General features: G+C 38.8%; 1 protein-coding gene across 1 annotated transcript; it reads right to left on the bottom strand.

Annotated features, from left to right (window-relative positions):
* Positions 1–322: 322 nt before the first annotated feature.
* On the bottom strand, positions 323–1,225 carry Cavporv1r685 (vomeronasal 1 receptor cavPorV1R685). The gene has a single exon (NM_001167401.1). It carries the CDS (start codon positions 1,223–1,225, stop codon positions 323–325), a length of 903 nt encoding a protein of 300 aa, NP_001160873.1.
* Between the last annotated feature and the right edge of the window lie 9,970 nt (positions 1,226–11,195).

Here is an 11,195-nt window from a genome sequence, read left to right as displayed (position 1 = left end):
AGAAAAATATTGCACACAGAAAAAAAGGAATCAACAAACACAAAAATAAAACAGAGAGATTGGCAGAAAAAAGGAACTGAATAAGGGAATCAAAAACTTTTCACATTTAAAAAAATCATGTTAACCATAGACATTAAAAAGTACTTCCTTTGAATTGCTGTGAATTGCTGTTCATTATAGAAATATATGCAGCTATTATTTCACATCTACCTCTGCAGGAACACTGGCTCAGAATTGTGTGTTGGTTTTGTGATAGATAGGTACATGCTGTACTTAAAATATGAAAAGATGGATTCAATGTCTGAAGACATGAGATGTGTGTTTACTTCTTCCACATTGGCTTGCATACACACTGGTCATGAGTCATGAAAATAAAAGAACTAATAGTAGGAAAATAAACATGGGTTAAAGCAGAAGTCTTAACCAGCCACCAAGCAGATCTGTCAAAAAGAGAAAACCAAACATTCATAATGGAAGACAGGACATAGAAGGAAACAAAAGCACAGACCAGGAGGAGGATGCTTTGAACAGCTCTGGTTTCAGGGGAAGATACTGATGAACTTTTGTATCTGTGAATATACTGAGTTTGCTGCTTGTGCTGGTACAGAATGAAAACCATGGAGCTACTACTCCACATCATAAGTTCCAAACAGAAAATATCATGTGATAATGACAATGCCATAAAGATGTAGTTTATTTCTTTGCTAGAGATTGCAGCTGAACAGTATTGATAATCTATAGTGTTTGTGATGTTTTTATTGTGCCTTTTGTCAGTCACAAGCATAGGAACTCTGATGTTTGCCAGCATGTGCAGGACCCAGAAAATGCTGGGAAAGGACCTAATGCACTTTAGTGCTCTCACTTTCAGCTCTACCCACCTGGTGCTCCTGGGGCTGATGGTGATGGCCTGGAAGACACTCAGCAGGCAGGTGGTGCTGAAAGACACACCCTTCCCCACCATTAAAACATAGAAAATGAGTTTGCACCAAAAATTATTGAGGAAGTCTTCTATCCCAAGTGCTGCCATGGTCTCTGGGATTCCTCGGGAGAGAATGACCAAGAGATTAGCCACTGTCAGGTGCCTGAGAATAAAGTACGTTGGCATGGTTCTTTGTTCACTGAAGGAAATGAAGATATAATGATATAAAAGTGAGAAATTACCCAGGCTTCCAATGACAACTGGGAAAAGGAAGAGGATTACAAATTTCATATCCATAGATGTCATTCTTCTTTTTCTTCTGGGCAGGATTCATATCAACAGACTAAGATATAGAATTCTGAAAAGAAACATAGTATGATGAAACAATTTTATACAAAGTTAATACAAAATTGTGCACATTTTTATTCCTTAAAATGTAGTTTAAACTATATATTTTGTGTTTTGAAATCTGAAATGCTCCTTTTCATTATATAGCATTTTAAATGTATGCATCACTGTGGGATATGGCTTACCAATACCAACATTCTTAGGCTTCACAACATGATGGGTAGGATCTAACAATATGTGCTGTTATAAAAAGAATATTTAGTAAAAAGAATGTATGTGACTCAACCAAATGTGAAGAAGACACTTGGACCTGTGAGAATTTGTCATATTTGAAATCTTCCTATGGCAATCCTTGACTGTGATAATCCTCATTCTGTGTCAATATTTTCTTTATAACATATAATCACTCCTTAAGAAATAGACACGTCTTTAAAATTAATGATGGACTATGTAATCTCTCAAATTCTGTTTGGATTTATTAAACAGGGACCAATATTATAATAACAATAACATTTTTCTAATATCATTTGGCATAGAAATTACATATAAGATTTATTATATAAATCCTCTCAGCTAATACAATAGATAAGATATTTAAGTCATAGAAACTGAATTAACCTTCATTAGACAGCTTACTTCCATTTATTAGTTTACGAAAATAGTGTTGCAGGTAGCTGAATTAGTTAAAAATATTTTAGGCAGTGAGATAGGACTAGGTACTCAATGGAGCCATTGCAAACACCTGGCGGCTTCTGGAGAAGCTGACGCCTGCTGCTGTGGGCCAGGCCTCAAGACAAAAGATCACACAAATGCATCCATATATCAAGATTGATACCCCAAATAGTTCCAATTCCCCTAGGAAAGAGTCACAGCTCTCTAAGAATGCCCATTTCCTAAGTACTGGCTTTTCCATTTGTCCCTAATATAATCAATTTTACCTGAACTATTATCTTATTGGCTGACTAGAGTTATGTTCCAACTTCTGCCCATCATCATTGTGAATTCTTAGCCTTGCCCCACCTTGAACCCATGGTTTTACTCTACAAAATCCCTGGAAAAGGCAGAGTCTTTGGCAACATGCTTGGAAAACCTTATATCTCTCTTCAGATGGAAGTTTTCATTCTCTCAATAATTACATTCTACTATTTTACTCCATGGTTCCTAAAATTGATGCTTCATTTTTCGAGATCATGAACTCACAAGACATAGTAAGTAGGGCATTTCATTCCCCTTTATCAGTAGTACCATTCTAGTTGAGAGTGATGCTGAAGCACATCATGTGTGACAAATAGAATTTCAAGTCTTCATACCACATCATGGTAATGGGACACAGGACATGTAATCACAAAATGTCCTTAAAGTTTTAAACATGACAAATTTAAGAAGACATACTTGAATAAGAAATGAGTTGTCCTCCTTAATTTCTCTTCAATTTAATTAGTCAACAATTAATTTAAAGTTTGATAAAAATCACACACATAATAAAAGAAAAATTGCCTCAATATGCCAATAGACTACAAATATTTACACAGAGTTTTAGTATCATTTGTATTTATTACTGCAACCCACTGAAAGAAAACTCATTATTAATCAGAAATTGCCATTTGAACACAGGAATTATACAGAAAAAAGCTGGCTCGATTTTCTCTAGCACTCTCATTATAAAAAACAAGAGCATTCACTGAAGCAAAAAAGCAAGAGCTATTAAGTTTCTCTGTAATTTTTTCAGAGCACACTGAACAGCAGGGTGTTTTGTGAGTAACTGCATACACATGGATCTTCGAAATGAGGTGACAGTACTGCTTGGAGCAGTAATTACAATCACCTTTCTCATGGTGATCAGCTAGAGGATGGAGAGGTCTCAGATCTCCAGTCTCTGTCCACAGCTCAGCCTGGGCCTCAGGAATCATCCTTCCTTCCTGTGCACCTCTGTCACCCCAAGTGAATCACTTTGCCAGACATGGAGACTCACTCAAACACAGACCCTAAATCACTACATTCTTTTACAGCCTTTATTTCACAGGGTAGAAGAGAAAAATACTCACCCAGCATCTACCAGTTTCTCTAGCAGCAGGCTGAGGCGATAGTGAAGAACCCTCCTGGCTGTGTGGGAGGAAGGTGGCCACAACTCAAAATATATGTCACTGTTTTGTGATCGGAACTCCCCTCTGAAACCCAATTACCATTTCACCTGTAGTTTCCGTGTCAGTACATGTTCAGGCACCAGAGACGACTGCAAAAATAAGTTTTAAAAAGTTCATTCCAACCCCAATTCCCAGAAACAATTAGAAGTTTCTGTGGGCTTCTCCACACAAAGAGCTTGAGTGCTTTGTAGAATCCTTCCCTAGCAGCTACAGGAGCGCAGTCCCATTGGGTGTAAGGAGAAAATTTTGTTATCTGAAAACTGAAGAAAATTCAGTTGTGTATTTTCCCAATGGTAACTGATGCATAAATATATGTAGATATGTGTGTTTCCATAAACATTTTGGTTTAAAATACATAAACATAGAAATTGCATACAATTATAGGCAAGGGATTACACTATATTTTTTATATTTATATTTATATATATTTGTTAAACACTTAAATATGATCTTATGATCTTAGCCATATTCAAAAGTGCAACAAGTACAACACTATGATGGACCCCAATTATGGTGATTTAAATTATGTCTCTAGAACTTACTAGTACCTGACAGGATATCTACCCAGTGCATCCCAGGCCCTGGTCACAGGTACCAACATTCTGCTTACTGATGTCACTTGATTTATGTCCCTCTTACACATGAGATCTTGTAGTATTCTTCCTTTGCACTTACATAACTTCTTGTACATTAAAATCATCACTGTTTGTGTAATTATTCACACTGATTCTCATTTTTCAAGCTGGAGTAGGTATTTTGTTTGTTTGTTTATTTGTTTTTGAGGCAGGATTTCACTTTGTATTCAAGGCTCACATCAAGCTATCTAAGTAGGCCAGGCTGACCTTGAACTCCTGGGTACCCCTCTGTGCTTAGCCTTCTGAGTATTGGAACTGCAGTCATTATAGTTTTTCAAAGTACTGTCATATTAACTTTTCTGTATTCATTCATCAACTGATGCTCACTTAATGAGATTATGTATCCTAAGTATCGTGAACAATGCTTCATCAATCAGAAAAGTGTAGCTATCACTTGAAAATACTAATTTGGTTTCTTCTAAATATGTACTAACCAGGCTTGACAAGTATATATGATAGTTTCATTTTAATTTCTTCTAGAATCTTCCTCTTATATTTCACAATGGGAATACCAATTTACATTCCCACCAATAGAGTCTGATGAGGCACATTTTGTCATTTCCCAATCACCTCAAGAGTCATTCTAACAGGTGTGATGTGAGAACTCGCTGAGGTATGAATATACATTTCCTAATGCTTTATGACTTTGGACACTCATTGCTATACCAATTGACTGTTTTTCTTCCTCTGAGAAATGTCTATTCATTACCCTGCCAATTGGGGGTCGGTATTTAACAGAATATAATTTGAGCTTTATTTTATCCTTCTGAGTTTGTTTTTTATTTATATGTGTTCACAAGTCATAATGATTGCATTCTTCTTGGGAAGCAGTTGTTACATATGCATTTCTTACACTGATCAGCTTAATAAAACAGATGGTCTGTCACAGAATACCCATTCTGGTTTGATTACTACCTGTTTTTGAAGCTTTACACTATCTACAAAGTATTGTTTTTATTAATATTTTTATGTACTGCTATATTAAATTACACTATGTCTGATGGTATAGACAATTATATTGAAGATAAGAGACAACACAGAAACTACGGTAGAACTCCTTGTACAATGGTCTGATATATCTTTTTTATTTCATGTGTTTATAGGAAAATATTTTCTTTGTCTTAATTTGTTTTGTTTCTCCCTCTAATATAGAAAGAATAGAAATACATGTTGAGACTCATGAATGTGTAGAACCTATAAACAGTTTATGTGAACTGATATTATAAGCTTGATGCAATGAACAACTACTTTGAAGAAAAAAGAGACACTACAGTACCCAGTGCTGATTCCATAGTGTCATGATGTGAAATCTGGCAGTACTATTATTCCTAGTTCAGCGTGATTTTAGCCTACTTTGGTTTATTTAACCTTAACATAAATGAAGGTATACATAACTTCATATATGTTTAAGTGGATAGGATTGATAACAATAATACTAAGTTTTTGTTAGATAGTTGAACAGAACTTTTTGTATTCTCGCTGTTTAAATCTCCACTTTATATGTTTCACTGTTGTAACTTGAACAACTGTTTGTAAGAGGACAATATGTAATCATCACCAGTTATTTCTTACTGTTTATATTTTCTTTGAAAATATGTATTATTTCTACCCTTTTTCTTTTTTTTTAGTCTTTCTTTAAATAAAACTTAAAAAAAACTATATGTGTTTTTTATGGTCTTTGCTGGGTACATCTCTGACAATGTGAACATTTTTCTAATACTATCAGGATGGCTACTCAGAGTCACAGTCCTGGTCTGCCCTTCCCAGGCCCTGTTATGTCTCAGATGACAAAAGAGAGTTTAGCTCTTGTGTCATATTTTCCAAACCTCCTCATTTTCATGGATATGTAGTCATAAACATCTATAAATCACCTTGAATCACATATACTTTTTCATGCATTATAAATTATATGAGATGGGTGTTAATGTCATTTTAAAGCCACTTAAAGCTAAATAAAATTTTTTATTTCTTAGAACTGATCTGAAATCCTCAGAGGTAGCACATAGTGTGTTAAGTAAGAAGCTTTTGATGAACCACTTGTGGCAGTGGGCATGCTGCACTCTCTGTTTCAAATAACAGTGAAGTTGATAATGCCATTAAAGTAAAGATGGTTCATAATTTGTCTAAGGCACCATTTTGTTATGCTCCGAAACTCTAATAATGCAAGTGAGTGCAGAGGGGAACTGCTCTGTTTTTCAGACAAGGGAAAAGCTGGTTATGTGGGTCACTGTAAAGGGAAGGGCAGGAGAGAAGAGTACTGATGGAGTCATAAGATGAAGGTAAATTAGAAGAGCTGTGAACAGTATAACCCATCTTGCTACATACTGAGTAGTACAGTTACTCAAACTTTTATGCAATTCCATATTTCATGCACAGAGTATAGAAGGGCTAATTTTGCACTGAGGAGTGGCAATGGTATGAGGAGTGCAAAGGAGGTAGCAGGAAGGCTCAGACAAAGAAAATGAGATGCAGAGGGGTAAAGTGACTTGTCCCACATCATACATCAGGGGATGATTTCAGAGGAAACCTGAAGGAAGTGGAGTTACCACTATTTCCAGGGCTTGGGGTAAGGGGGTGAGATCTGGCACAGAAGGAAGGGGAATATGAGGGCTGAGTGGTAGGATTTAACCATGTAGTGGCAGAGTGGAGAAGAATATTCCTTACAATGGCATGGAATGTCTTAGGTTCTAGCCCAGGTTCTGCCTCTTTGTGTGTGGTGAGCTCACAAGTGAACTTCTCTCTGGAGCCCTTGTGCTCTCAGAAGTGGTGGACACCTTAAAGGAGGCACAAGAAGAGGAATGTACAAAGTTATAGCTGAGGTTCATTGTCTGGGACTTGTTGATTTAGATGGGAAATCAAAATGGAGGAATTAGGTGAGGGGATTGTCTGAAACTGAAGAATGAGCCCAGCCTCTTCTTGGATCCGATCTGGTCAACAAAATCCTCTTTTGGAACTCCTAGGCCACTCTGACCTCAGGGATCATCAACTCCCTCAAAACTATGATCTGAGATCTGCCTCAGTTAGATGAGACTCAGAGCAAGACCCACATGGGTCGCAGTTTACCCATCTGCAAAATGTGTAGAGTAACAGTCCCAGCACACAAAAGTCTCTGAAAGACCATTCATAGCCTTGTTACATTCATCACCTCCTCATATCTCCGTACTTTCTCTTCAGTCCTTCAGCCCAGGTCCCATGCAAGTACACACTTACCTTGAGGATTCAGTGGTCAACTCAAAGCCCCATCAAAGACTCTCTGTTTAAGTGAGCAAGCATTACTCTTTGCTGTGTACAGATCTTTCAGACAGCTGTTGAAAACTCTTTATGTGATCTACAAGCCCATGCTATGGAAACAGAACATTTGGAGGTTTCCATGTCCAGGTGTACTTGTGGACTCAGTGAATGAAGGAGAGTGAGGTATGTTAAGGATAGAGAGAGAGGGTTCCTATCAGAGGGGCAGGACTAGAAGCCAGGTAACCAAGACTGGAGTCTTGATTTCAATTAGGTTTCTTGTGTCAGCAGAGAAAGTTTAGGAGGTATCTGTTATCTCATTGAACATTTGCACTGATTCCTTCACACACACACACACACACACACACACACACACACACACACGCAGGAATGATCCTTTCATAGATGCTTCCAGCAAAAGGCATCTGGCATTCAGGAAATTTGTGTAACTACTCCAGTTGTATACTAGGTCTCTGTGTAAGTTATCACTCTTTTCAGACCTTCACCTCTCTAAAATGGGATTAGAACCTTCTGCCTCCCAGGGACATAAATGGTAATAATAACAGCAGTAGTAATTGCAATAGCACATGTCTATTGTGCATCTTGTGTAATAGTTTAACCTGTCAACTCTTTATTCTCCTGACCACATCTCAGGGAGTCAGGTTCTCACTCTCTCACTTTTCAGATCACGAAAGTGATGAAGTGACTTTCACAGGTTATAGTGTCAGGTCTAGGAGCTGCTTCTTCCCAGCTCCCAGTTCTATGCTCTTGAATACAATAAGAAGCCCAAAGGGTCGAATGTTCCCTCTGGGCTTGCCTACCATGCTTTGGAAAGCCACGCTCCTCTCTAATCCTCTCCGGCCTTGGTAGCAATTCCTCCCAGATGATTTGAGGATCACATGTGCATCTGGAAATGCACTGTAGTGGATTTAGGTTTGGGGATTTGGAGTCCAGTATAAAAACTATCAGCTCTCCGAGTTCTACCCAACTGTGGCACATGGATCTTTCTTTGACAGTGCAATCTCTGCCACCACATGGAGGAAGACATGGTTGGGGAGGGTGGTTCAGTAGGGATGATGGGCTCCAAATGGATTGCTTTGATCTACACATCCAATATCAAGGGTACATCTTCTTAGGCTTTATCACATGGAAATGTCAGGTCCATCTGCTCCCAGGTTTTGGTGGCCAGGTTCCCTGACTGTTGTTCCCCGTACTGAGCCACCAAGCCTAAGGCCACCTGTGCTCCACTTATCTTTTGTTGTGGAGCTGCTGCTGAGGCAGAAAAATTCCCAAGGGGTCCTGAATTGTGAAGCCAAAAGTGGATCTCTTTTAGCTCCTCTTCCTTTAATAGGTACAAGTATCATTTCAGATGGTCTAGTTCACCAGTCTTTTTGCTCTGGGTGGGTGAGCCTTCAGGAACATTTATGGGTACATGAGTCAATGGGCAGATGTAAAGGAAATCAGGCAGACAGAGATTGCTTTGGTCCTTAGAATCTCTCAAAGCAAGACTTCCACTAGGAAAACCTGGTAAGCTCTTATGCAGCATTCAGAACTCAGTTTTGTAAACCCTGAGGCTTTGCTAATTAATGACACTTGGAGAATTGAAGTAAAGTGAAGCAGTAGGAAAAGCCATAGTGTGATAGATCCTGAAGGGGACTGAGACACACTGGAAGAAATCAGATTATGCAGGGGAGATTCAGGAAGGTTCAGATCTAGCAGGAAGGGAAATGCAGCACAGGTCTGGAAGGATGGCAGGATGCAAACATGAAAAGACGGGATGTGACTAACACTCACTGTTTTTTTTTCCCCCCTCAGGTGTTCCCATCTTGACTTCTTGGGGTCAGTCTCAACAGCTTGATTGACAGGAGGTGAGTTGATGGGAGATGCAATGGAGGTCGTGGCTCAGAGACCTGGACTGAGCTTCAGGCTTTGCATTTGTATTTCTCTTTTGATTTCTCCTGGTTCTGTTACACCAAGCAGAGAGAACAACCCTGTGTTGGCCACAGCCAGAAGGACAAGTCGCCCCTAGGAACTGCTAAATAGCATAGCCAAGGGAGGCCAACGCTATGTCACAGCAAGTACAGACATGTACAGTGTACAGGAACCCACAACATCATCCTATGCATCCACCAGAAGAAGGGCAGCCAACCTATGGCACACACGTTATTATGTTGCTAAGCGAAAAGATGTTCAGTGGAATTGATTTTTCTAAAGTAAACCTCAGTATTCATATTTTTGTTTGCCTGTTTGAGACATAGTTTCACTGTACAGTTCTGGCTGTACTTGATCTCACTTTGTAGCCCAGGCTGGCCACAAACTCACTGTGATCCTCCTGCCTCAACCACTCAAATTCTGGAATTACAGGTGTGCCCCACAATGTCCAGCTAGTAATCAGATTTAATTGGTAGTTTTGATCATTTGTGATAAATATCTGGGCTTGGGGTATAGTATGGGGCTCGGTCTCTAAAATGTTCACTATCACTGCCCTTGAAACTCTGTAAATGCAGGATGCAGAATTCAGCCATGGACTGAGGACCAAGGTTCTGCTCTCAGATTGAGTGTGATCTCCATGTCTTCCAGGTAGCTCCTTAGTGGAAAATCTGTATTGAATTCAGTCAGAGGCATATAAATCTATCTGTCCAAAGGTGGGAGAGATGTTCCTTTGGCCTAAGGGATCCACGTTGACATGATTAGTCCTCATTTAGACAGATCTGCTATTCAGCTTTGATCATCATGTGAGAAATGAGCCCAAAGACTCAATTTGTTGGTACCAGAAAGAATGCACTCAGACAGTGAGCAAGAGAACTTGACAATAAAGGTCACTTCTCCAGAAGGGAATGAGTGAACCCAGACAGGAGGCAAAAGGCATACAAAGTGGCAGGGATGTGGGGGTTTTTAAGTCCTAAATGATGGGAAGCAGCTATCCTGTAGATTCATGGGATGAATTTAAAGGCTCACAGTCTATTGTGACTGTCCAGTTTAAAGTGTGTGGAAGATGGACCTGAGAAGTTTATTGGCTAGAGTTGGTAAGGGAGGGAAATATGGGAGGGAGGGAAAGGGTGTGGGGAAGAGGAAGTCCTTGGCTATTGATAAGTCACCTTGATCTGTAGCTATGTTTACAGAATCTGAACTGGGCAACAGTTTTGTGTCATTTCTGTGTGATTCAAGAAGTACCTCCTAGGATAGACTTGAGTGTAAAATGGAGGCACTTCTGTTTCTACCCTTTGATAGAAAAGACAGGGCTACAGTTTCTCACACATTTAAGAGACTTCAGGCACAATCTTCTTTCCAGATAAAATTTTGTCAGTTCAAAAACTCCTCCTGACAGAGAAGTGGTTTCACTATTGTTATTGGTTGATTTCTTGAAGATAGCCATTCTTTATGGTGTGAGATAGAATCTCACTTTTCTTTAATTTGTATCTCTCAAATGATCTTTGACAATGAACGTTTTTTCATATATTTATTTACTATTTGTATTTCTTCATCTGAGCAGTATGTATTCACCTCCAATGACCATTTTTAGATTGGATCTTTGAATTTGAGGGGACTAAATTTTATAAATTCTTTTTATGTTCTAAATAGGAAGGTTTTTTTCCCCCCTGAGGGACATTTGGCTAAATGTTTTTCCTAAACTGTGAGTTCTCATTTCAGACTGTTGGTGATTTCTTTTGATGTGTGTTATCTTTGTAATAAGAGAAGAGATCTCAGTTGTCAATTCTTTGATGTATTTTCCATGCAGTTTGGGTTTGGTTCTTGGACTCTCTGCTTACCCCTATTTCTTCAAGTTTTCAGCCTACTTTTTCTTCCAGTGTATTATTTAATATTTAGATCTTTGACCATCTGTTTATATTGAAAGTACTGTCCCTTAAGAATTTCACTGCCCTTTGCTGATTCTTTGCTCCTGCTGGCCTCTAACTTCCC

This window comes from Cavia porcellus, unplaced genomic scaffold (assembly GCF_034190915.1).
Source record: "Cavia porcellus strain 051 isolate PalLab524CR breed Dunkin Hartley unplaced genomic scaffold, mCavPor4.1 scaffold_6, whole genome shotgun sequence".
NCBI classification, from domain to species: Eukaryota; Metazoa; Chordata; class Mammalia; order Rodentia; family Caviidae; genus Cavia; species Cavia porcellus.
This window is presented reverse-complemented; position numbering and strand designations above follow the sequence as displayed.